At 52.9% G+C, this 24,419-nt stretch overlaps 1 protein-coding gene across 8 annotated transcripts in view; it reads left to right on the plus strand.

Annotated features, from left to right (window-relative positions):
* Nucleotides 1-24,419, plus strand: part of SHROOM3 (shroom family member 3) — a 130,291-nt gene that overhangs the window by 93,643 nt on the left and 12,229 nt on the right. For 7 of the 8 annotated variants that reach the window (XM_068153779.1, XM_068153778.1, XM_068153782.1 and 4 more), the window contains 4 exons: nt 4,639-4,758; nt 13,396-13,527; nt 16,356-19,596; nt 23,465-23,541. In XM_068153779.1, coding sequence (XP_068009880.1) covers nt 4,639-4,758; nt 13,396-13,527; nt 16,356-19,596; nt 23,465-23,541 — 3,570 coding nt within the window. Of the gene's footprint in view, nt 1-3,575; nt 3,725-4,638; nt 4,759-13,395; nt 13,528-16,355; nt 19,597-23,464; nt 23,542-24,419 lie in introns of those variants that run through there. The other variant, XM_068153784.1, reaches the window with a different exon arrangement.

The raw sequence follows: 24,419 nt of genomic DNA on the forward strand, positions 1-24,419 counted from the left end.
TGGGTCAAGAAATGTGCCCTCTGCAGAAGGCAACCAAGCTGTGGGGCAGGGAGACTTCTGGGGAGCAGGCTTTTCTGCCAAAAAAAGGCTTAAATCTGTAGTATTCTTTCACTGTTAGGAGAGCAAGCACCCAGGAAAACAAACAACCAAAACCTAGCAGGCTGCATTTTGAGGCGAGGGAAAGGCTGGGCAGAGGCTGTTTGTACAGCTCCTCATTCCCATGTGTGATATTGAATCCCAAAGGCTCTGTGGCAGCAGCAAGTCTAAATAACAATTCATAATTAAACACAAACTGGGCACAAAAGGGAAGATTGCAGAGGCAGCTGCCAGCTTCAGGTGGGAGGGAAAGGAGTTTTAAATAGATTGTGCTAGGTTTCCTGTCTCCCACTTAGGAGCTTGAGCAGCAAGAGGCTAACAGAGAGGACAACTGCAGGCCCCTCCTTGCCAGGGGTACATTTTAGCTATGCAGTTGTGAGGCTCTTCGCAGCATCCCAAAATAAAGTGCAGCCCCAAGCTGCAGGCTGGGAGCTGCTGCAGAGCCACCAGGCTGTGCTGGGCTGGAGCTGCTTGAGGTTCTCTCTCCCACAGCAGAGCAGTCAAGTCACTCTGAGGAGAAGGTGCGAGTGGGGACAGCAAAGACACCAGGTAGGCCCTCGGTGCCTTTGTACTAGGGTGGCTCTTTGCATGTTACAGTGGGGAAAAAATCTTTGTGGAGATGAGCACACTTCAGGGACAGGGACTTGCTGGAGAGGGTGCAGCAAAGGGCTGCAAAGATACTGAGGGGACTGAAGCATCTCTCTGGTGAGGAGGGATGGAGAGAATTGGGGTTGCTTAGTCTGGAGAAGAGCAGCCTGGGGGGGGATCTCATCCATGCTGATTAATACTCAAGGGTGGGTGGCAGGAGGATGGCACCAGGCTTTGTTCAGTGGTGCCCAGGGACAGGACAAGGGGTAAGGGGCACAAACCTGACCATCAGAAGTTCCATCTAAACATGAAGAGGAACTTCTGTAATGTGAGGGTGCTGGAGCCCTGGAGCAGGCTGCCCAGAGAGGTGGTGGAGTCTCCTTCTCTGGAGAGATTCCAGACCCACCTGGCTGTGTTCCTGTGTGACCTTCTCTGGGTGAACCTTCCCTGGCAGAAGGGTTGGACTCAGTGGTCTCCAGAGGTCCCTTCCCACCCCAACCATTCTGTGTGATTGTAGAAAACTATTTTGGAATGTCTCAGGAAATCTTCTGGGATAAGCAGTCAGGTCACCTGACTGAGTGTGAGGCAGGAAGCTGCAAGAGGAGGAAAGGTGCTGGGTTTAGGGGCCCTGCTTGGAGGAGGTCTCCACCTCTTCAGCTCTGATGTTGGCCACAGGACTTTTCCCTGCTCAGGCAGCTCTGTTCTCACTGGAAGCACCCCTGGCAAAGCACCTGGTGCTGGCTGCTGCTGAAGAGCTGCTGAGCTCCAGCCCTTATGTGTGTGTGCTTCACTGGTGGAGGGCTCCTCATGCCTTGTGTTCCCCACTGGGCTTGATTACTGGTGTTATTTATAGACTGGCTGATTAGTTTCCAGTGTCTTCCTGAGCCCTCCATTCCACACAGAGCTCAGGAATTAAGAGATTTTTAAGAGGCTCGGGGAAAACTCCATTGCATTTCCTTCTTACCCCTGACCAGCACCCCCAGAGCCCATGCAGACACTAATTAAGGTTTCTTTGTCTCTGTGAGGTAAACCCCAAAGCTATGCATGCTGGCAAGCAAGGCCAGGGGAACACCCAAGCTGCTTACCCTCCTGCTGCTGGGAGCTGCTGATGGCCAGGCTTGGATCTGTGTGGGTCACAGAATCACAGAGTGGTGGGGGTTGGAAGGGACCTCTGGAGGTCATCCAGTCCAACATCCCTGCCAGAGCAGGTTCACCCAGAGCAGGTTGCACAGGATGGCCCTCATGGGAACACTTAGAAGTGGCTTACTGGGAGAGCTCTGCTTTCAGCAGGGAATCCCAGAATGCCAGGTTGGAAGAGACCCCAAGGACCATCTGGGTCCTTTCTAGGTGATAGTGGAGTTGAAACAAGCTGGCCCAGCACCTTGTTGAGCTGAGGATTCAAACTGTCCAGTGCAGAGAAATCCACTGCTTCCCCTCAGAGATGATTCCAATGTCCAACTGCTCTCATGGGGAAACATTTTCCAGAGGTTGGTCTGTGTGGTCTCTGCTTTCTCCCCCTCCCTCAAAAGCTGGTTTGTCTCAAGGAAAGCACCTTGACTTTGTAAGCATTCTGGTGTTTGATGAACACTCTGGCAGTTGGTGGCACTTTGGGACATCCAGATGCCCTCTCCAAAAGGGCTCAGCACCTGCATTGTCCCCCAAAGTCATCAGGAGCCACAGCTGAGCCAGCCCCCAGTAGTGACCCTCCAGTTCTGACTCATTGCAGTTACCCTGAGTCAGTGAGCTGGTCACAGCCAAGTGTCTGCCCTTCAGCCTAAGGGGTTGTCACCCCAACACAGTACCTCCTGTGAAGGATCTTAAGGTAAACTCTGTGTTCTCTTCATCCCACCACTGGATGGTGTAGGACATAAGGCCTGAGCAGGGAGGGCAGGGTTTGCCCTGAGTTGAGACAAGTACCTCTCCTGGGATCCTTTCCCCTTCGCTGGGATCCTGCCCCCATGCTGTCAGCGAGACACTTTCCTTAGCTTCAGCAACCCTGTCACAAAGTTGAGCTGTGCTCAGACCCTGCCAGGGGCTCTGCTTGGGCCTCTTGTCACAGAAATGTCTCAGGAGCAGGGTTGGAAAGGCAGAAATGCAGTTCTCTGTGGCTAGGACCATCTGTCTGGTGTTTCCATCACAGCCTCCAAGAGAGGCTTTCCATCAGAGCCTCCAATCACTGCAGCTGGAGATGTCTCAGGCTGACCGAAGGCTGCTCTTATTTTTATATGTAAATGGTTTCTCTGCAATCTTTTAAATCCTCATCTGTCGCAGGCCTCCTGTCCTTTCTCTGTCTTGCAATGGAAACTCCTCTGAAAATGAGCAATTTTTCATGGTAAACTTGGCAAGCAAAGGCAATCGGAGCAGTTAGCGGCGCTGGCGTTCGGCAGGGCCGCACTAAAGGAGGCTGTGCCGCTGCTGTGTGTAGCGGCAGGGAGGGGGATCTGCCGGCTTAGATGGGAGGCTTGACATCATCTCAGAGGAGAGGGCTGGCAGAGACAAAGCAAAGCACACGGAAGGAGAAGGCAGCTAAGGCAGGATTTGGGGTAAAATTTGGCTGAAGATAAGCAGGGTGAGGAAAACCAAAAAAGCAAACAGCAAAAGCCGTTCCGGAGCAGTGGCTTCCCCCTAATCTAGGTGAAAGTGCTGCTGGCTTCCCGGGTCTATCTCATCTGCAATGTGGGGCTTAACATTCCTGCCTGGCACGTGGGGGCTTGGGAGGGAGCTGGGGGAGGACCCAGCCGGACACAAAGACGGCCGGGCTCAGCGGAATGGCATCCAAGCCATCTCAGCCATCCAAAGCCCCAGATGCTGCCGGCCTGCGCGCTCAGCCCGCCGCCCGCTAAGCGCCCGGCGAGCCGGGGCCCGCCGCAGCCCCGCAGCAAGCACAAAGGTCGCATCTCGTCCACCTTTCCCTGCTGAAAAGGGGAAGGAGTGGGAATGCTGGATGGCTTCAGGCTCCGCGGTGCCCGGGGGAAGGAAGGAGCTGGAGCGATGGTTCCGCGGTGGTTGGGTGACGGCAGCGTGCGTGTGCTGAACCGCGGTAAATACTTGCTCCTTAACCTCGTGGAGGTGTCGGTGGAGGTGGGGGTAGGCTTCTCTTTCTTGCTCTCACTGCCTGGAGCTTTCTCTTAGGTTTGTTCTCGTGTGTTCAGAGCGTTCCCCGAGCTCTCCTGAGGTGGTTATGTGTGGAAAGGGAACATTGTTCCACCGCAGTGAAGGGTTTGCTAACGCACAGCAAACACAGGCAGCTGAGTTCATAAAAGAAATTAACAGAAACCCATAAAAGAAACTTTATGGCTTTCTAATGCTACTGGAAGTAGTGGATTAGTGGAGTGAGACAGAAAAGTCTGTGTGATGAAGTGTCAGCACACACAACCTGACACAAATGTGCAGATAATTTATGCTCCTTTAGAACTCCGTTGAAGTTTTCTTTCAGCTCAAGTATTCCTGATGTGCTCCAAGATCCATGCAGGACTGGGCATGATCTGCATGGACATCCCACAGTGGAACCCCTTGTCACCATTTGTAACCACCTTTCAGCACCCAGAACTCCACACTTGGGGGTTTAGAGTCCCAAAGTGCAGGATACTGAGGTTTGTGCTGTGGATGCTGCAGCTGCCCTTACTGCTGTGTGCTGAGAAGCAGCCCTGTGCTGTTCTGCAGCTCCTCCAAAACAGCTCTGAGGGGCACTTGTAGGGGTTGGGCACTGCCTGGGTGTGAAGGAGGGCAAAGTCTCACTCCTTTAGCCTGCCAGGGCAACGACATCAAGAAGATAGCCACGCAGGTGGCTTTCTGGGACATGTTCTTTGCACGTTTTAAAAGCCAGGCTGATGCCCCTGCCTTGCCCCTGGCTCTGTGTGGCACCTGCTTTCCTAAAGTCCTTCCTAAATGTAGGACAGAAGATCTGGGTTTGCTGTGTGTTGGTGTTTCCATAGCCTTGCTTTCTTCTGGCAGGGATACACATGCTGCAAAGGGATGCACTGACCTGTCCCCCAGCCCAGACTGTGTGACCGCTGACTTCCAGCCCAGCAAAACCTCGTGGACAGGAGGAGTTAAGCTACGGGTGAAGACCAGGTGAGAGCAGCTCCATCTGTGTCCAGCTCTGCTGGGTGGGATTTGTGGCTGCTGTTCTTGGAGAGTGGCTGGCAGACTCCACTTCCCTCCTGTGGGAGTGATGCTGGTGTGGAGCAGTGTGAATCCCCAGTGTCTGTGGTGCTTGGTCCATGGAAGAGGTCCAGCATGGTTTCTTCTCAAGGTTTTCCTTGCCCTCAGCACAGAGCCAGGGAAATGAATTCACCCTTTGGTCTCTGAGTCAAGCATCAATGTTGCAGCATGTCAGTTAACAGCTGCACATGGCTGGGTGTAAAATAGCTGCTGCTTTGGCTGCTGACATGCCTGAGGGTGACTCCCTGAGAAGGAGTCCTGCAAGAGGTGTCCTTTCTCCTCAAAATCTTTCATCAGTGGTGGTAAAGGTCAGCAGAGATGCTGGACCAAAATACCTTCACAGAGTTGGTGTAAGCCTGCTGTGCTGCCTGGCTTTCCAAAATCACCTGGTTTCTTCCATGTCTGTGGGCTTCAGTGGAGGTTTGGCATTCCTGGCAGCCTTGCTGAGTGCCTCTCTGCATTTTAAATGATCAAATGTCTCCAGAAGTCACTTTCCTGAGTTGTTCTGGATCAGGCAGTGCTGTGGCAGAGCCCCATTTCCTTCCTCTGCTGCTTCCATGCAGTTTAGGGCCAAATTCTGCAGCATTTACTCAGGCCAAGCTTTTGCAGGCATTAAAAGAGCCTTTTGCATCAGTCAGATGGTAATCTGGATGACCTCAGAGATTTTTGTGTCTCAGTCTTCTGAGATTTGCACCATGGAGTCAAAGCAGTGACTTTTATTGGCAGCATTGAGGTCTGGCCAGACCTTGACTTATTCCAAGCTGCACTGGTTTCCTATAGCTGGAGGAAACGTGGCCCAGAGCCTGCTGGTGAGCAGCTGGGAAGGGAATGTGGCATGTGAAGTCACGTTCTGATCTTATCAGCAAGGAAGCACTTCTGGAGCAAACTCACTGACCTTGGTGGAGTTGCTCCTGCTTTTAGCCACTGCAGACAGGTCCCAGTAATGACCCTGCCCGGCCTGGATGGCTGTGAAAGGTGGAGAAAGGACTCAGCTCTTCCACCAGCATCCATGTGTGGAACCTCACTGCATTGTATTGCTCTCCTCCAGGTGAGGATTTGCACCATAAATTCTCCCTCATGAATGAGATCTCTCCTCAAGCTAGTTTTATCAGGCAGAGATGATCTCTGCCTGGGGCATGGGACTCTGCACTTCCTGAGGTCTGGGACCCACAGTGAATGAGGGAAAGGAGCTCACATACATCCACCTCCTCCCTATAGCACTGAGTCATTCAGCTATACCCTCTGTAAATCCCACTTGCCTGTTGATCTAGGGGCAGATCTTCACAGAAGCTCCAAAGCTGAGTGTTTCACTGGATCCATTTGTCTCTGGATGCAGAGCCAATGTCTGGCTTCATTTTCCCAGCAGTGTTGGAGGCTGTGTCTGTGTATCCCAGTTTAACTGGGGCTGAAGCTTCGATTACAAACAGGAAGCTGCTTTAATGTATAAGAATTTGAGTGTGGGAGGGCATTTGAGACTCAGCAGCCTTTGCTGTGGCCACAGCGCAGGGTGCAGCTCCCCTACCTGGTCCCTTCCCACAGCCTCACCTGAGGCAATGAAGGCGACAGGCTGTCAGCAGTCCAGTTCTGGAACTGGGGGTGATGAATGAATTTCCCTTAGAGGGGAAATCCAGAGCTCCAGGAAGGCTTCTCAGGTGCTGCAGCTGAGCATCTATGGAAAGGAGCAGCACAGCACCAGCCTGCAGTTCACTCTCTGAGAGGGGAAGGAATGATTAGGTGCAGAAATCAGACACAGGAAGGTCTTTCACCAGAATTCCTCATTCAAGTGATTAGAAGTTCCCCTGGGGGAGAGGCTTGAATTGAGTTAGGTCACTGCAGGTTTGCTCTTCTCTCACCTTCTGGTATAAGCCTCAGTGATACACTCAGAGACAGCCACCTATCCCACCTGCTTCCTGCAGGAACAGTGGCAAGGTGAATTCCCAGAACCACAGAATGCCAGGTTGGAAGGGACCCCAAGGACCATCTGGTCCAACCTTTCTAGGTAACAGTCTGGTTGAAATGAGCTGGCCCAGCAGCCTGTCAGGCTGAGGATTAAAACTGACCAATGCAGAGGACTCCACTGCTTCCCTGGGAGATGATTCCAATGTCTGACTGTGCTCATGGTGACAAATGTTCTTCTGGAGTCCAGTGGGAATCTCCTCAGCAGTAACTCGTCCCCATCACCCCTTGTCTTTTCCATGGGACTCCTTGTGAAAAGAGAGTCTCCATTCTCTTGGAATTCCTAGCTAGGAGTAAATCTTGAGTTCAGCTGAAGTTTAAACTCCTCCTTTGCTTTTCATTCTCCTCCCCAGTCAGTCTGTTTGTGGCCAGATCCTCACACAGGGACATCTGTAGGGATTGCATACACGCAGCACACACACACACCTAAAGCACCTTCTTCTTCTTTCCTCCTATTTATCATTTCCACACTGCCACTTTGCTGTTGAGTTGATTTGTAGTCCTGCAGCTCTGAGGAGCAGCCAGGCACTGTCTGAAAGGCTTGCCCTGAAAATCCCCTTGGTTACCTGCCGTGACTCATTGTCCGTGCTGCCTTTGGCTAACCGGGCTCAGAGGTGGCTGCCAGCACCCAGTTCCTCCAGAGCAGGCCAGCAAAACACATTCCTTCCATTGTTCCCAAGTCTCTCCTGTTGCAAGTTGCTGTGTGTTTGATATCAGGGTGCAAAAGAATCTAAGCTATGCTTGTTTTTCTGTCTTTTTAACTAATTTACTGACTGGAGAAGAATGAGGAAAACCGATTTGAATTAAGCCCCTTGGGACAATTCATCAGTTCAGGTAAATCAAAGCAGCTCTCTGACTTCTGCAGAGCCAGGGGCAGGCTGCTGAGATTTTCTGCCAATGCTCTGGGAAATGGTGTGAGGACAGGAAGAATAATGTAAGGATGTGAAGACAGAAGAAGTAATGTCCTGAGAAGACAGGAGATAACAGGGTCCTTCTCCAAGACTGTCAGTCAGCTTTCTCTGTTCCCCTGCCTGTTCTTTCTTCCTCTTTTTCCAGCCAAGGAAACAGACTAAAGGAAAGTTGCAGAGGGTCTTTAACCCAGTGCTCAGCAATTCCTCATTCTGGCAGAGGGTCCTTAACCCAGTGCTCACCAGCTCTCCATTTTAGCAGAGGGTCTTTAACCCAGTGCTCAGCAGCTCCTCATTGCAGCCTGCACATGCTCTCAGAACCAGGCAGAAGGCTGACAGGGCTTCCCCACATCCAAGCTGCAGTCCTGTGTGGACAGCACAGAGGGACTGTCCTGGCAGCAAGCACTTTCTCAAAACAGAGATCTGCAATGTTTCCTTGTTTTGCCATTTTGATCACACAGGTTGCTTGGTGATGCTTTGTTTGTTAAAGAAGATTCTGGCAGGACAAAGTGCTTGAAGCCAGTAATCAAGAAGAATGAAGCTTGTGTGCCTCACCTCTCACACTGCTAAGCAAACCCCACTGTTCAGCCTCTTGTCTGGGTAGTGGCAGCGGCTCAGTGGGACCCAGAGTATTCCCTGCCAGATGTGCTTGGGCAGAAGGGAAATGAAGCAGTGTTGCAGAGCCTGCTTCCTAGCACTGAGCCCTGTGGTAGCCCTGCTGTGTGGTTTGATCTAAGTCACTTCACTTCTTGAGGCCTTTGTGTCCTTCTCTGAAAAATGGATAAATGCTCCTTTGGAGGCACAGGATCTTGCCCAAGGTCCACGCCATGAAATATCGTTTCATGTGCTTCAGGTCTTTCTCCCGAGTCCTCCTCCTTTTGAATCAAAATCATGCAGGGACAGAGCTCACTCCAGCTATCCCTTGGCCCAAAATTTACCAGGAGGGGCTGTGTGAGCCTAAAATGAGAGATCCAGTGGCAGCCACATCAGGCTGACACCACCGTGGTCCCACTTCTTTCTGATTGGCCTCGTCTGTTGCACTTATTTTTAGAGCGCTCCTGACTCGTAATTAAGAGCGACGTCCCTCTGAGTAGCTTCTGGCCCTGCTCTGTCAAAAGCCTAATAGGCTTCTGACTGCTTTAGTTTCCCCTTCATCTCCTGCTTAATAGCTGGGCATAGGGACTGCTGCAGCCCCTCAGGATGCTGTAGAATGGATCCTTGCTGTGTGTGCACTCCTTTTGGATGTGCAGACAGCCCCAGAGCAGTGAAAGTCCAGGTGGTTGTTGGTGCCTTCTGTCGACCCGGGAGGGGGCACCTCAATCACTGTGATCAGGATCTCTCCTGCACCATGCAGCAGGGTGTGTCTCAGGATGTTCCACCTCTGCCACAGACTCTGTGTCAGCTCAGAAGTGTCCCCAGCTTTGCAATGTTCAAAGAATGATGTGGTAAGGATAGGCAGCTGCCTTCCTGGCTTTCACTCTTGTGACTCAGTGCTTGGGATTTGATCTAAGAGGCACAAACTTGGTGCTTGCATCCAAATCTTTCTTCTCTTCTACAGAAGGAGGGTCCCCTCTGCAGGACCTCCATCCCTTCCCTGCCATGGCAATCTCTTCCAGCTCCAGCAACCTCCCACACAGCCACCTGGGCCACACAGCTGCTCCTTAGGTGCTGACTGGTTTGCAGGAGCTAGTGCGAAGGTATCTGTATAATGTTCCATCCCTGGTTTGCATACAGAGTGTGATAATCTACAGAGATCACAGAGAAGAGCACATTCAGCTCTTCCTAATCAGAGACAGGCACAGAGCTGTTGATGGTGAGGGCCTCAGAAACATCAGCAGGGGCCATGCAGCCCAGACTGCAGCCAGCCTTTGCCAGACCCTGCTGGAGCAGATGCTGAATGCACTGATCACGTTTCTGTCTGGAAATGCTGGGAGCAGTACAGCAGCAAGGAGCACCCAGATAACAGCAGCTGGCCAGGATTAAAGCCTATTCTTTTCCCTTGGGATTTCCAGTTTGCAGAGGGAATTTGGCAGTGTGTGTTACCTGGGCAGTGTTAGAGCTGCCAGCACTGCATCCAGGTCCGCTGACTCCTCCAGCTATCTTCACTCCGAGGCGTTTGTCGTGATGCCAACCTGACCTGGATGCCCAGGTTATCTGATCACTGGAGGTGTCCATGAGGAACCAGGAGTCTCTTTTCCAGCCTTGGCATTTGTAACAGAGGGATCACTTTCTCCATTAGCTGAAGTGGAGAGTTTTTCAGTAATAAGGTTGTCCAGACGCTTTGGCAAGCATGGTGCAGGTGCAGTCCTTGAGGAAGTAGCACAGAGGATAAGGAGATGAGGTCACTTTGGGTCTGTTGCTGTTAGCTACAATGCTGCATTTTGAAATCTTACAACCTCCTGCTGCTGCTCCTGGGTTTGCTGAAGGCAGCTGAGCTATACTAAATGTATACCCATTAGAAGATGGAATGATTTATTTATCTTCACTCAGTTCAGCAACTAGTTGCTGCATTTGGAAGTTTTACCACCCAGCCAGCTTGTCTGGGATGAATGGGGTCTGATGTTTTGAACTTTCCACAACAGTGCTGCAGCACTTGCCAGAAGAGTTTAACCTTGCACTGGTTTTGATTGCCTCATGCAAGTTGTGCTCTGCAGCAAAGCAGGTGGAACCAAGAGCTGCTGTAAAGCTTAACCATGTTCAGGAGCTGTTCTCCTTTAGACACTGTGGTGCTCGCTGTCAGACTGCACTCCACTTCCAGACCTTCTCCCTAATTAGGCAATAATAATGATAAGCTTAAGTAAGTAGGCTGAAGCAAGGTGTTGCAGAAGGCTGAAGCTAGGAACTTAGAATCATAGAATTGTTAGAGTTGGAAGGGACCTCAAGGATCATCCAGTCCCAAGCCCCCTGCCATGGGCAGGGTCACCTCACTCTAGATCAGATTGCTTAGAGCCACATCCAGCCTGGCCTTAAAAAAGCTCCAGGCAGGAGGCTTCCACCACCTCCCTGGGCAACCTGCTCCAGTGGCTCACCACCCTCATGGGGAAGAATTTCTTCCTAACATCCAATCTGAATCTCCCCACTTCTAGTTTTGCTCCATCCCCCCCAGTCCTATCACTCCCTGAGAGCCTAAGAAATCCCTCCCAACTTTCTTGTAGGCCCCTTAACCGGGGAGGAGGAGGAAAGCACACTTCTTGGTGTTCCCTGAATGCCCACACACAGGCACTGGCAGCGTCAACTGTGTCTTTTACAGCCTCAAGGAGCTGTTCAGCTGCTTCTGTGGCGTCTGGGTCAGGCCCCCTATGCTCTGTGCAGAGCCCCTTTGCACTCCCATCCTTCCACCTCCCTGGAGATCCCCTGTGTGATCTGCAACCCGAGCTGGGGATCGTGTGTCCTGCAGCGCTTCCCCCCTCGGCTTAGGCTCGGCTGAGATTGGGTTACCCTTAATCCACGTGTCCAGGATCGGGTAGGTGTGGAAACAATGCCAGGTGATCCTGTGCTGAGCTGGGACATCATGGCTGCTGACTCACACTCACAGCCTCAACGGCCACAGCTTGTGTCAGTGCAAGGATGTCAGCCAGAAGGGTTACCAGCCCCATGGGGAAAAGCTGAGAGAGCTGGGTTTGCCCAGCCTGCAGAAGAGGAAGCTCAGGGGAGACCTTATTGCCATGTGCCAGTACATAAAGAGTGGCTACCAGGAGGATGCAGACTCCCTCTTCACAAGGAGTCCCATGGAGAAGACAAGGGGGGATGGGGACAAGTCACTGCTGGGGAGATTCCCATTGGACTCCAGAAGAAAATGTTTCCCCATGAGCACAGTCAGACACTGGAATCATCTCCCAGGGGAAGCAGTGGAGTCTCCTACACTGGTCAGTTTTCAGCCTCAGCTTGACAGGGTGCTGGGCCAGCTCATTTAAACTCAAATATCACCTAGAAAGGTTAGATCAGATGACCCTTGGGGTCCCTTCCAACCTGGCACTCTGTGATTCTGTGAAACTCCCTGTGGCTAAGAACTTTGACCACACAGCTCCCCTCCAGTTCCTAACTGATTCAATCAAGGGAGAATGTTCTTTGCTTGTGGCCACTCAGTGATCATCCCAAGCAGGAAACTAATGCTGGGGGCTCACAGTACTCAAAAGTACAAAGGGAGTCTTTAAATCTCTGCCATGGAAAAAGCAGGAATGTGAATTGCTCTTGATAAACACTTTGGGCAACTTCCCACCCAGCAGCATTGAGCTTCCTTGTTTCTGTGGGCAAGGAGCTTACCAAAAGAGCTCTCTTTAAACACCTACACAGTGCTCACCCTCTGTAAACCTCCACTTCAGCTTTCCTTGAGACAATCCCATCACAGCAAATGTTAAAGGGAAGAGAATGTCCTTTTCCTTTCTCCTCTTAGCTGCTGCTGAGGGAACGACCTGTGCTTCTGAAATCCATATGGAAAAGCTGCTGGTGGAATGCTTCTCTCTCACGTCCTGCCAATGCTTTTCCATGTCACAGAACATCACCTGCTGCCAGTAGTAGCTTGTGCTAGTGAAGGACTTGACCCTCACAACCATTTTTTACCTTCTACATTTTCCTATACAGTTTCTCCTCCCAGTCTTGGCCAGTGCCAGGAGAGTCCTTTTTTGGTGTCTGGTTTACATCTGCAGAGGGCATTTTAATCTCTTCACTTACTCAGGACGTGATGTACTGTGAAGATTTCAGTGAGACACTTTAAAGATGTATCACATCCTCCTCTTGCACCAGGGCTTTGTAGAGGGAGACGAGTTGCTCCTGCAGGCTGGCACGTCTGCGGCTTCAGTGGTCCTGCTTTATAGGTAGACAAGGCTGGCCTGCAGTCTGTCACATCTGGGACTTCAATGGTCCCCAGGTCCAGAGCTGCTCCTTGTTCTTGTAGAGTTAGAAACTGTGAAGATGAGTGATGAGATCCCCCATGAAAAGCAGAGGGAGGATTAAGGATGAGCTCAGAGGCTGGGGTGAAGAAGACTCTGTGACACGTTCAGGGATCTCTAATCCCCTGCTGCAACTTTCCATTGCTCCATTAAGTGCTTTAAATAAGGTTGGTGTGGAGGGTTTTTTTCTCCTGGGAGCTGACAGAAGCCTTCCTTAGCACTGGGGACTGAAGCAACCAAAGGCCAGCTGTGCTGTGCCCAGGGACAAACCCAGGCTCACATGCTTCAACGGGGACAGCTGCTGGCTGTGAAGCCTTGAGGGGTGCAGGGGACTCACACAGCTGGCACTTGGTTGTCACAGCTCTTCCTATGTTTTCCTCAGCTCTGAGGAGAGATCAGAACAGCATTATGCAGGCTTCCACCCCCTACTTGACTCTTCAGACAGCTTTGCCATCCATCACTTCAAAATAAAGGGGAGCTTTTGAGAGGAGTAAGGCTTCTGGTGGGGGGGCAGAGGAGCCCCACGTTTGGTGGTGACCCTCTTGTCTTACCATGCCTGCTGCCTTGCAGATGTGAGGGCGAGCGTGTGGTGTGTGTCAGGTGTGTGTGTGTCAGGTGTGTGTGTGTCAGGTGTGTGATCATGGCTTGGTTTGCTTGGAACAGAGGAGGATACAGCAGTGGAAGAGATGTGAGCATGAGCAGGTCTAGATGTGGCTGTTGGTGTTACTTCACATTGCTCTCCCCTGGAAGTCTGGGCTGTTCCTGACGTGCCCAACCCTTCTGCTTTCACCTAGGCGGACTGAAGCTCCAGGCCGACCTCACTCCTGGCATTCAACCAAACTCGTGGAGAACCAACCCGATCCCAGCATGATGCAAATATCTCAGGGTACGCTTGGCACCCCCTGGCATCAGTCCTACCACTCCAGGTAAGCACCACACAGCATAAGCAGAGCTGTAAAGCAGGGGGTGGTTTCCATTCAGTATTATTTGCCCTATTCTCCCATGGGTGTAGAAACCAGGCTCCCAAGCTGGCATGCTCCTAAAGCAACCCCCCAGGCCTGTGCCTTTCCTTTTTTCCTAGTGTCATACTGGTTTCAGGGAGGCTCTGCCTTGGATCCAAGGTTGTGTTTTATGGTGCTGACTATAGGCCTAAATCTAGAGCACAGGAGTGAAAGAAGGGGACAAGAGATTTGGTGGGAAAATGTTACCAGTCACCTCCATAAGGCTGGACAGGTTCACAGGCATCCAGAGTTTAGTCCTAACTGGGAAGGCTTCTGTTCCTGTTTGGTTACCCAGCTGAAGTGGCTGTGATTCCCTTCTTTAGGTGATTAATGAATTGCCTTTAAAATCCCTCATTATCTCTCCAAAATGGGAGCCCACTGGCAGGACATTAATGCTGTGGATCCAGATGTCCTGCATTGCATCCCATAGACTGCTCCCGTGTAGAAACTCAGTGTGGTTGTTTCCCCAGCAAAGGGAAAGAAATCCAAAGTCAGGATTAGTCCATTAAATGAAAAAAACCACCAGGAAGGGAAGGGTGTAGGCAGCAGGCAGCTGTGCCCCTCAGCTCAGCTGTGCTGTTCTCAGGAGCAGCCAACGGCAGTGCATCAGCCACGATGCTCCCAGGGTGAGAAGTTCAGCCAGGGATTTCCTGGGTTTGGCAGTCACTTTCTGCAGGGGTCAGCTTTATCCTAACTCTGTGTGTCTGGCTGTTTCACTAAGAGGGTAGTGCAGGGGCTTATCAGGCCCTAAAAGACTAAACTGGTCACCTTAGTGCTGTTAGAAGGAGGTGGTTTGAAGCACCTTTGGTTCTGGCTGAGGCAGGCTGGAAGCAGTGATGTAGTCCCAGTGAGCTGGGGCTGTTTCTGTGAGGCCACACAGGGTGGTGGGTGTGGGAAAGGGGAGCTGTCTGGGCTCAGACACATCCCTGAACAGCCCCAAGAGGTGCTTGGTGGTAAGCCCTGGGGCAGCTTGGAGGGGAACAAGTTTAAATTCTGCCCTTGGAAGATTCTGAAGGGTTGCAGGAGCAGAAAGCTCTCCTGCAGCCACTGGGATTTCCTCATTTCTTCTACAGGTGAGACTGAACTTGGGCAGAGGGGAGGGAAAGAAAACAGAGCATTAAAAAGTGAGGAGATGGTTGCAGAAAAAAAAAGGAAGTACATTTGTCCCTGGCCTTCAGCACAGATCCTGCTGCAGCACGTTCATTCCCCACCGAGGGGCTTTGCTTCCCAGCCACGGCTCCTGGCAGAGCCCCTGGCAGCAGGGCTCTGCCTCCTGGGTGCTTGAAGAGGAGCATGGGGAGCATCTAGTGGTCAGCTGGCCAGGGCTGTGCTGGGCATTGCCAGGGTGATTTATCTGAAACTAAAATCGAGTGGTGCCTGTAAATTACTGAACCAGCTCTCTCCTGAGGTTTGCCATATCTCTGCCTGTCTCTGTGCTCCTCTGCAGAGATGCTGCTCTTTCCCCTTGTGGACAGACTTCCTTCTGCCTTTCCTCATCCTTAGCAGCCTCCTTCCTCTATCTGTCCTCTGGGCTTGTTGTTAATCCAGCAGGGTGGAAATGACCATGGCTGGGATATGACCCGGAGCAAGCTTTAGGCTCTTCAGCAGATGCTTGTTAGGAAGGAGGATACCAAGGATTTATGTTTGTTATCCCAGTGGAGCAAAGCAGACAGAAATGGAGCTTGCCTTTCCCTGTGTGTCAGCTGAGGCTGCAGCTTGCTCCCTGGCAAACCCAGGCTCCTCTCCACTCCTGCTTCCAGCTCTGAGCCTTGCCCTGCCACGCTGCACGGGGGACAGTAGCCTCTCCTTTCCTGGTGCCTTCCTGCGGCTCTGCCAGGACAGTGCGTGCAGTTGCACGTGGACCTAGAGAAATGCTCTCTGAGGGAGGGGAGCTGGGAACAGAGGCAAGAAAGGGGAAACCCTCAGGCTTCACTTCCCAGTCCTCTGTGCCTGAACCTGGGAGCAGAGATTTGCTAGAGAAAATCCACAGTAACTTGTGATACCCTCTTTGAGCTGCGCCTGGCACAAGGAGCTCCCTTCCCACTGATAGATCTCTGAATATCCCTTTTTGAACACATCTCTGGTGGCCATGAGTCCTCTTTTGACACCCCTGTACCTTGGAGCAGGTGCTAAGGTGTCCCTGCACCTGCTGAGCATCATCAGGAGACGGCTGAGAAGACTTCCTGAGGTGTTCTTAAGCTGTTCCTGTTGTTGCACCTCGCTTGCCTCCATGCACAAACACACGCAGCTCTTCTCTGTCTTGTCAGTTTAGTTTTCTCACAGCAAACAAACTATCCTTGGGACAGCTGAATTTCCAGGAAGCCTGCCAGGGCATAGCCTTCATCTCCATAAAAAGAAATGAAATGGGGAAAAAAGGAAGAGATTAGATTCCCCCCCGAACGCCTCTCGTGCTTCCCTCCTCCCTGCTGGCGTCGGCGCTCATTCAGCTTCCCAAGTGCTTTGGATAGGTCTGCTGGGTGGGGTCGCTGCTGCCTGGCTCCAGCCATGCCCTGTCTTTCGGGCTGGATTCCCCTCCCACCCTTCTGTGGTAAATAAGAGCCATGTGTTGCAATGTCAGGCAGTTCCTCTTTGTGAACTGGGATGACTGCAAGCAGGGGATGGAGTAAGGCCCAAATATGGGTTTTCATCTGCACTCCTCAAAACTAAACATCTTGCTTCTGAGCTCACTTATAAGTGGTTGTGCCTCTCCTCTGCGGACAGGAGGGTTTGACTCTTCTCTCACTCTTCCCCAGCTCCTCAACCAGCGATCTCTCTGGCTATGAGCATGGCTACCTGAGGAGAAGTCCCGACCAGTACAGCTCCCGGGGCAGCATGGAGAGCTTGGACCACCCCTCCCCTGGCTACCACTCTTGTCACCTGTCCCCAGCCAAATCCACCAACAGCATCGACCAGCTCTCCCACCTCCACAGCAAGAGAGACTCTGCCTACAGCTCCTTCTCCACCAACTCCAGCATCCCCGAGTATCCTGCTACCCCCTTCAGCAAGGAGCACTCCTGCTCCACGGACAGCCTGCAGCCCCGAGGAGGCCTGCAGGAGGGCATCAGGCAGGCTGACATCAGGTACGTCAAGACTGTCTATGATGCCCAGCGTGGGATCTCCAAGGAGTATGAGGTGAAGTCCTCTGCCTTGCTCCCCAGCTCTGAGGCTAGGGCCTCTCAGGAGGGCCGCAGCCATGGCAGGCTCCACGGCTTCCTGCGGCACAACCTGGCTCCCTCCTGGGCACAGCCGGGCCAGGGCTCCCTGGACAGCAAGAGCCAGCTCCACAAGGGACCTCCCTTACCTCCCGCTCGCAGCGACAGCTATGCAGCCACCAGGCACCACGAGAGGCCCAGCTCCTGCGCTGGCCTTGACCTGAACAAGCCTGGTCGGAGCCAGCCAAAAGGGGCCTGGTCTCCACTTGTCAGCACCCTGTCCCAGGGGCCGCTACTGAAAAGCCCCTTTGGAGAGGGGCACCTGCACACCGTGGTGGAGAAGAGCCCAGAGAGCAGCCCCACTGTGAAGCCCAAGCAGAGCTACTCCCAGCCAGCCCAGCCAGGCCAGCCCCTGCTGCCTACTGGTGTCTACCCAGTACCTTCCCCAGAGCCGCACTATGCCCAGGTGCCCCAGCCCTCTGCAAGCAGCAATGGGACGCTTTATCCAGCTCTGGCCAAAGAAAGTGGCTACTCTCCACCTCCTCCAGTCTCCTATGACAAGACTGTAGCCAGCAGCACCCTGGGCTTTGATGAGAATGGAAACCAAAGCACTACAAACAGATCAACCGTCTTCTACCAGCCCCCAGCAGCTGAGAGAAAGCACGAGGCTGTGGCAATGCTTCTCCAGCAGAAACCTCCTGGCACAGCAGGTGCAGAAGACTGCCTGACCACGTTGAGAAAGGAGGAGCTGTTGCCCCCCTACAAGGTGGCACACAGCAGCAGAGAGACCACAAGTCCTGCACAGGCCACCAAACAGAGTTTTCAAACTCCACAGCCCCAGGTGAGGGATGCTAGTGAGAGAAAAACCCATTTCCAGCCCAAGGAGGACTGGACAGCAGAGTCCCCAGAGGACAAAAATGGCAACACACAGATCAACGAGAGAGACTCTGGAGGCCAGCAGCAGTGGGGTCACAGCAAGGCCAAGCAGTATGGCTTCTCCTCCTTGCAGAACATCCCAGAGAGCTCCAGGAGGCAAAGCAGCTCCGAGCTAAAAGAGATGCAACTGGGTGAGGGTTATTCCATCCCCAAACTGCCCTGCTTGGGCAGCAGCAGTAAAGAGGAGAAGGACCGCAGGGCACAGGGGCACAGACAGTGGAGCGGTGCGGACCCGCAGGCCTTTGTGAGGCAGGAGGAGGAGGAGGGCACGAGCGTGACTCTGTTCCACGCTGGCGAACCGAAGTGCGAAGAGCCCTCATCTCCACAGCACCCAAAGACCTCTGACTTTGGGAGGAGCCGGCTCAGCTCCAGCAGCACCCAGAGCTTTCCCTATGGCAAAGCCGAGGCCGCCAAGCCCCGCTGCTCCGTGCTGGAGAAGGTCACCAAGTTTGAGCAGCGAGAGCAAAGCGCTCCCCGACCCCAGAGTGCCAGCGTGCCCAGCTTCGGCCAGCACTATGGGCCCAGCAGGACCAGCCAGCCCTCCAGCACCAGGTGCTCTCTGCACAGCCTGGACGACATGCGGAGCAAGCTGCCCAGTGAGCCAGGCAGGGTCTCCAGCCCTTCCATCAAGAATGGGAAGCTGGAGGAGGCTGACTGGCGCACCATAGAGCTGCAGATGGTGGCTTCGGCGAAGCAGGCGAGACCCAGCGAGTACTACAGCTTGTGTCCTGAAAATGAGGTGCAAACAAGGGCAGCTCAGCTCCTGAGGAGTAAAAGCACATTCCAGCTGGGGGGTGAGCCTGAGAAGGAGATCCTCTGGAAGGATAACATCCAGGATGCCCACGGGCTGGACACACCATTTAACAGGGCCTACAGGAACAGCATTAAAGACGCTCAGTCCAGGGTGCTGAGGGCCACTTCCTTCCGTCGCATCAGCCCCCCGTTTGGGAACGCATCCAAGAGGACATCCCAGCGGCCTGCCTCGGCCCACATGGGCGTGAGGAGCACAGCAGCTTCTCCCCACACCCCAAAGGAGAGGCACAGTATCACACCCACAGAAGGCAGCCTCTCTGCCCTGGACTACGGCAAGGCGCAGCACATCTCACGCATCGGGGGCCGGCGGCGGCTGACGGCGGAGCAGAAGAAGAGGTCGTACTCAGAGCCAGAGAAGATGAACGAGGTGGGCATCTCCGACGGGGAGCCGTCGCCTCTCTCCATCCAGAAGAAGAGCATCCACTTTGTGTTCCCGGAGAACACCGTGGCCGACCGGCGCAAGATCTTCGAGCGGGACGGCAAAGCCTCCTCCACCGCCTGCCTGTCCAAGCCAGAGCTGAAGCAGCTCCAGCAGAGCGCCCTGGCCGACTACATCGAGCGCAAGACCGGGCGCCGGCCGTCCTCGCAGGACGTGGGGCTGCTGAGGGAGCGCGCCCACAGCTCCTACCTGCAGCCCGGCGCCACAGACAGCCAGAGCCTCTCCTCTGCCTCCAGCATGAATTCCCTCCAGGACCAGAACCTCTACCGCCGGAGAGAGTCCTTCGAGCGGATATCCAGGATGGGGAGGATGTCTTCTACCCTTCCTCCTGAGCTGCTGGGCTACTTTGATCTGAGTGGAGACGAGAAGAAGCCGGGGCGCCAGGACAGCACAGCCACAAGCCGCCCCAAAGCAGAGAGGTGCTGGGAGTACAGAGCCAGAACGGAGCTCACCAAAGGCACACAGACGGACCCACTGGGTGTGCAGGGCCAGGCTCGCTATGGGAAGCAGGAGCAGGCCTTGGAGATGCCCTCCAGCAGCAGGAAGTCTGGGAAGTCCGTGTCTGTGGAGGACCTGCTTGATAGGTACGACCATCAGACAGTCCCCGTGCATGTACGCTCCAGGTCGTCACCCACCGCAGAGAAGAAGCACCAGGTACTTGGGAACAGGGGTGAGGGGGAGTGTCAGAGCCTGGGCTGGCCTTCAGTCATGGCAGGGACTCCACTGGCTGGTGAGGGGTTAAATGCCTGTTGAGGAACAGTTTGGAGAATCACAGATTGCACTGGGTTGGAGGGGACCTCTCGCTTACTGCATTCAATGTCCACCATGCTGGTCTAGATGCTGGCTGGTGGGGTGCTGCTTCTGGACATTAGGAGAAAAGATTTCACAGAAAGAGTGGTCAGGCATTGGGATGGGCTGCCCAGGGAGGTGGTTGAGTCACCAGCCCTGGATGTGTTTAAAGGTCGTTTAGATGTTAGGAGGAAATTCTTCCCCATGAGGGTGGTGAGAGCCTGGCACAGGTTGCCCAGGGAGGTGGTGGAAGCCTCCTGGCTGGAGGTGTTTGCAGCCAGGCTGGAGGTGGCTGTGAGCAAACCTGAGTGTGAGGTGTCCCTGCAGGGGGGGTTGGAACTGGATGCTCCTTGAGGTCCCTTCCAACCCTAACAAGTCTATGATTCTGTGTGGTGCTTGGGGGTGTGGTTTAGGGGTGAACTTTGTAGCACAGGGTTAATGGTTGCGCTCGGTGATCCTGAGGGTCTTTTCCAACCTGCATGTTTCAGTGCTTCTGTTGAGCTTTCTCACTGCTGGGGCTAGCTCAGGGATTTCAGAGCTGCTGGGGTTTCAGTGCCTGTGTGTGGGTGTTCTTGCAGCTCTGGACATCCCACCTGAGGTGTCCTGCTCTTAGCTGGCAGCATGACCAGAGAAGCACCAAGCACCACGAAGGTGGTGGCGATACGCTGCTGCGCTGCTCTGCCTCAGCCCACTTTCCTGGTGCAAAGGAGAGAGGCTGAAAGCCTGCTTGGAATTGCTCAGGCTCCCACTGTGCCTGGCAGTGCTGGGAAAGGCTTGGTGGAGGCTCTGCCAAGTAACCATTATGTTTTGCCTCCAGCCCTGGAGGGAAACATTGCAGAGAAAACTTAGTGGAGACCCTGGCCGCTCTTTCCATGTCCCCTGCTTGGTGTCTGGGAACATTGCACTGATGTCACAAGTGGGGAATTTGACTCACTCTGATGATGGTAAATAGTAGAAACAGTCTCCCTTCTTAAAGACCAACTGCCCAGGCCAGCTCTTAGCCAGCTGAAATCTGTCCAGACCTGTTTAGGTAACTGCAAAGGGTTGAGCCACACAGATTTACAGCCGTGGTGGATCTGCTGCCCCTATCCTCGTCTCCACACCAGGCTCCATTCATCATGGGTAGAAAGAGGAAGCAGCCAAAATGTGTGGACAGGCTCTGAGTGTTTGGACAGGGCAGCTGAGATCCAAGACATCTTCTTCTACTCTTGCACTTGCTGCTGGCACAGAGCAGCAAAGTCTGGGTGCAGCAAAGTCAAGTGACATAAAGCAGGCTCTGGGCAGCACCTCTGAAACAGGCCGAACCTTCAAAGGGGTGGGGGCAGGAGCCATCCTCCCAAACTCATGGTGTGCTTCACTCTGAAAGTCCTCCCTCAACAGAGCTCAGATCCCATGCCATGTTCTTACACAGGGAGACTTTAAAAAGCAGCTTGTGAATATCAAGTGACTGGAATGCATTCCCCTAACCATTGCTGCCTCATCCCAGCAGCAGTATTTTTCCGCCCCAGCCAGGCAGCAGACAGGCCCTAAGACACAGTTAGGGTGAAGGACAAATTGTGACTCTTTCTCTGCCTCCCAGAAGAGTCAAAGAAGTGACAAAACCAGCACCCAGGAGAAGAAAAATCACTAAAATGTACTTTTCAGTGACAGGTTGGATGATGATTAGAATCATAGAACTGTCTTGCTTGGAAAAGACCTCCAAGACCACCAAGTGCAGCCAATCAGCCTAACACCACCATGGCCATTAAACCATGTCCTCAAGTGCATTGTCCACACATTTCTCCAGGGATGGGAACTCCACCATTTCCCTGGGTGGTCCACTCTTGGACTGGAACAGGTTGCCCAGGGAGGTGATCGAGGCCCCATTCCTGGAGACATTCAAGATCAGACTTGATTTGGCCCTGGGCAGCCTGATCTAGCTGGAGGTGTCCCTGCTGCCTGCAGAGGGGGTGGAAAAGATGACCTTTGAGGGTCCCTTCCAACACAATGAAATCTGTTGAAAGCTGTGATCTGGTCCCACAGGCAGCCAGGCACTTGTGAAAATCTCGGGTTTAAATCCCAACTCCAGGAAGCATGCTCCACTTCCAACACAGACTCCAGCCCATGGGTGTCTGTCTGAAAGGGAACTGTGTGTTTGAGTGCTCTCTCAATTAGCTTTGTCTCTGCTCTGTCTCTAAGACAAAACCACAACTAGAAAAGCAGGGGACAAAGCCAAAGGGTCCCAACCAGGGTGATTGGTTTTAATTGTTTTGGTCTCTCAGACTTTTTGGGGGGGAACTGTTTGTTCCCAGTTTAGCAGCAGACTTCTCTGCCTCCCCCTGTGCTTTTCAGGGGCTCGTGTTCGGTGTCTGATGTTCCTTTCAGGCTGCACATAAATCACACTCTGGTGTCAGGGGAGGAATTTGTTTAAGGATGCAGAGGAATTGATAGCCATGTGGAATGATTAGCTCTCAGGCTCCACAGCACATTCTCTGCCTCCCTTCCTCTCTGCTTTTGCAGTCTGTCTCAGCTTACACATTTCCCAGCTCCTTGACTCCTAAATCAAGGTCTGCACTCACCCTCCCTCAGCAGCCACCCTGCCCAAAAAAAGAAAATGGCTAAGGGAGTGGGGAAGGGGACACTGAAATGCTGTCTGCTGGGAAGATCATTTGGGACAGAATACCAAGCTCTTCAAAGCAGGCTTAGCATCTGCTTTTGTCTCTCATAATAGCCTGGTGTCCTGTGGTGGGAGCTCTAGGGCAGAATCAGATCCACAAAAGTATTTGAGCTGCAAAATCAGTCTGGTTGTAGCTGCCATAAATGCTTGAGGAGGAGGCAGCTCCTGCACTTCCAAAAGAGCCAAGTGCCAGACTTTGGGATGATTTTCAGCACCTCTGCCTGTGGCTGGAGTTTCCTTGGTGGCATTCAGCATCTCTGCAGCATTTCAGCCCTGGTTTGGCACTGGGCTCGTGCACAGGTTGTTCAGTTTGGTTTCCTGTTAAGGCAGCTTCAATGATGCCCCAGCTTCATGTAAAGCAGAGGGGAACAGCCAGGTCCCACTGGTACCATTAAGAATGCTTTCAGAAGAGGCCAGGAGGTTTTAAACAGACATTTCTCTGAGTAAGTCTGCCTGCTGCTCCATAAGCCATCCAGACAAAAAGGCAGAGGAGTCCCCTGAGCAGGAGCAGGGTGATGGAGCTGTCCTCCCCTCTGCTGAGTTCAGCTTAGGGGCCCTCACTCCAAGACACTGAGGTGCTAGAGTGACCAAGCTGGGGAAGGGTCTGGAGAACAGGGCTGGTGAGGAGCAGCTGAGGGAACTGGGGGTGCTCAGTGTGGAGAAAAGGAGACTGAGGGGAGAGCTCATTGCTCTCTACAACTCCCTGAAAGGAGGTTGCAGTGAGGTGAGGTTGGTCTCTCCCTAGTCTCAGGTGATAGAAGGAGAGGAAATGGCCTGAAATTGTGCCAGGGGAGGGTTAGGTTGGAGACTAGGGGAAATTTCTTTGCTGCAAGAGTGCTCAGGGATTGGAATTGGCTGCCCAGGGAGGTGGTGGAGTCCCCATCCCTGGAGGTGGTCAGGAAATGTGTGGACATGGCACCTGGGGACATGGTTTAATGGTGTTAGGTCAATGGTTGGACTCAGTGATTTTGGAGGTGATTCTGTGATTCTCTGTGGCCTATGCCATGCTCTCTTCACCAGGGCTTTGTTGGTTTGTTTTGCTTGCTGCTCACTGCTGACACTGTCTTTGCACTCCAGGACCCACTGAGAAGGGAAAGCAGTGAATTTGGCCCCATGGTGAGAGACCCTTTCTACGTGGTCAGCGCAGGACCCAGGTGGGTGTCTCTTCATGTCCCCTTTGTCACTGCAGGATCAGCTCTTGCCACCCTGCAGCTGTTGCCATGTGTTGTGTGTGTGAAGGGATGGGTCATGGTGTGGTAGGGTTCAGTGGTGAGCTTGGCTGGACCTGATGATCTCAGGGGGTCTTCTCCAACCCAAATGATTCTATGACAAGTCAGAGAAGTCATGTGCATGGACACAGCTGTGGGTGTGCTGTGCCCAGCTGGGGTGGGAGGAGTATGTTGTGAAGGGTTTTTTCACTATAACATTAATTAATTCACTATCAGGTCACCTTGCAGCCTGTTTCTGCAGCAGATTTCCAGTTACCTGGCTTGCCAAGTGTGTTGGGTGTGCTGCTAGAACTCACACCCAGATGCTGCCATAGCTGAAGGAGAGAATACTCTCAATATCCTGCTCTGCTTTTCTCCAGTCCAGGATGCTGCCTCCCCAAAAGCAGCTGACCATTTGTGTGGACTAAACCCAGGAGCTTTCATTTCTCTTGCTGAACTGGGAGCTTGCCTTTAAGCTGCTTTCCTTGGTGCAGGCAGAACATTTTGCTCAGCAGCATGGGAGAGGGAAATGCTTTAAAAATAGGCAAGTGCAATTATAAAACTCCTCATATTAGGACTTATGTAACCATCCACTTAGCAGTGCCTTGTTTTGATGTTAACTGGAACTGAAGCTGATCTTGCTCTATTTACATTTAAATAATAAATAGATGTTTGCCCTAAGCTCTGAGTGCTCAAACAGCTAACTCCTATTACAGTAAAAGCCATCAAGAGGGACCAAAAGGATTCTTCCCAGAGCAGCTCTGTTTATCACAAACTCTCTGTTGTCACAGCAGGACAGGACGCTGCTGTCTCCAAAGGCTCTT

The sequence above is a fragment of the Melanerpes formicivorus genome, unplaced genomic scaffold (genome assembly GCF_026170545.1).
Source record: "Melanerpes formicivorus ecotype bairdi unplaced genomic scaffold, bMelFor1.0.p_v2 SCAF_27, whole genome shotgun sequence".
Taxonomy (NCBI): Eukaryota; Metazoa; Chordata; class Aves; order Piciformes; family Picidae; genus Melanerpes; species Melanerpes formicivorus.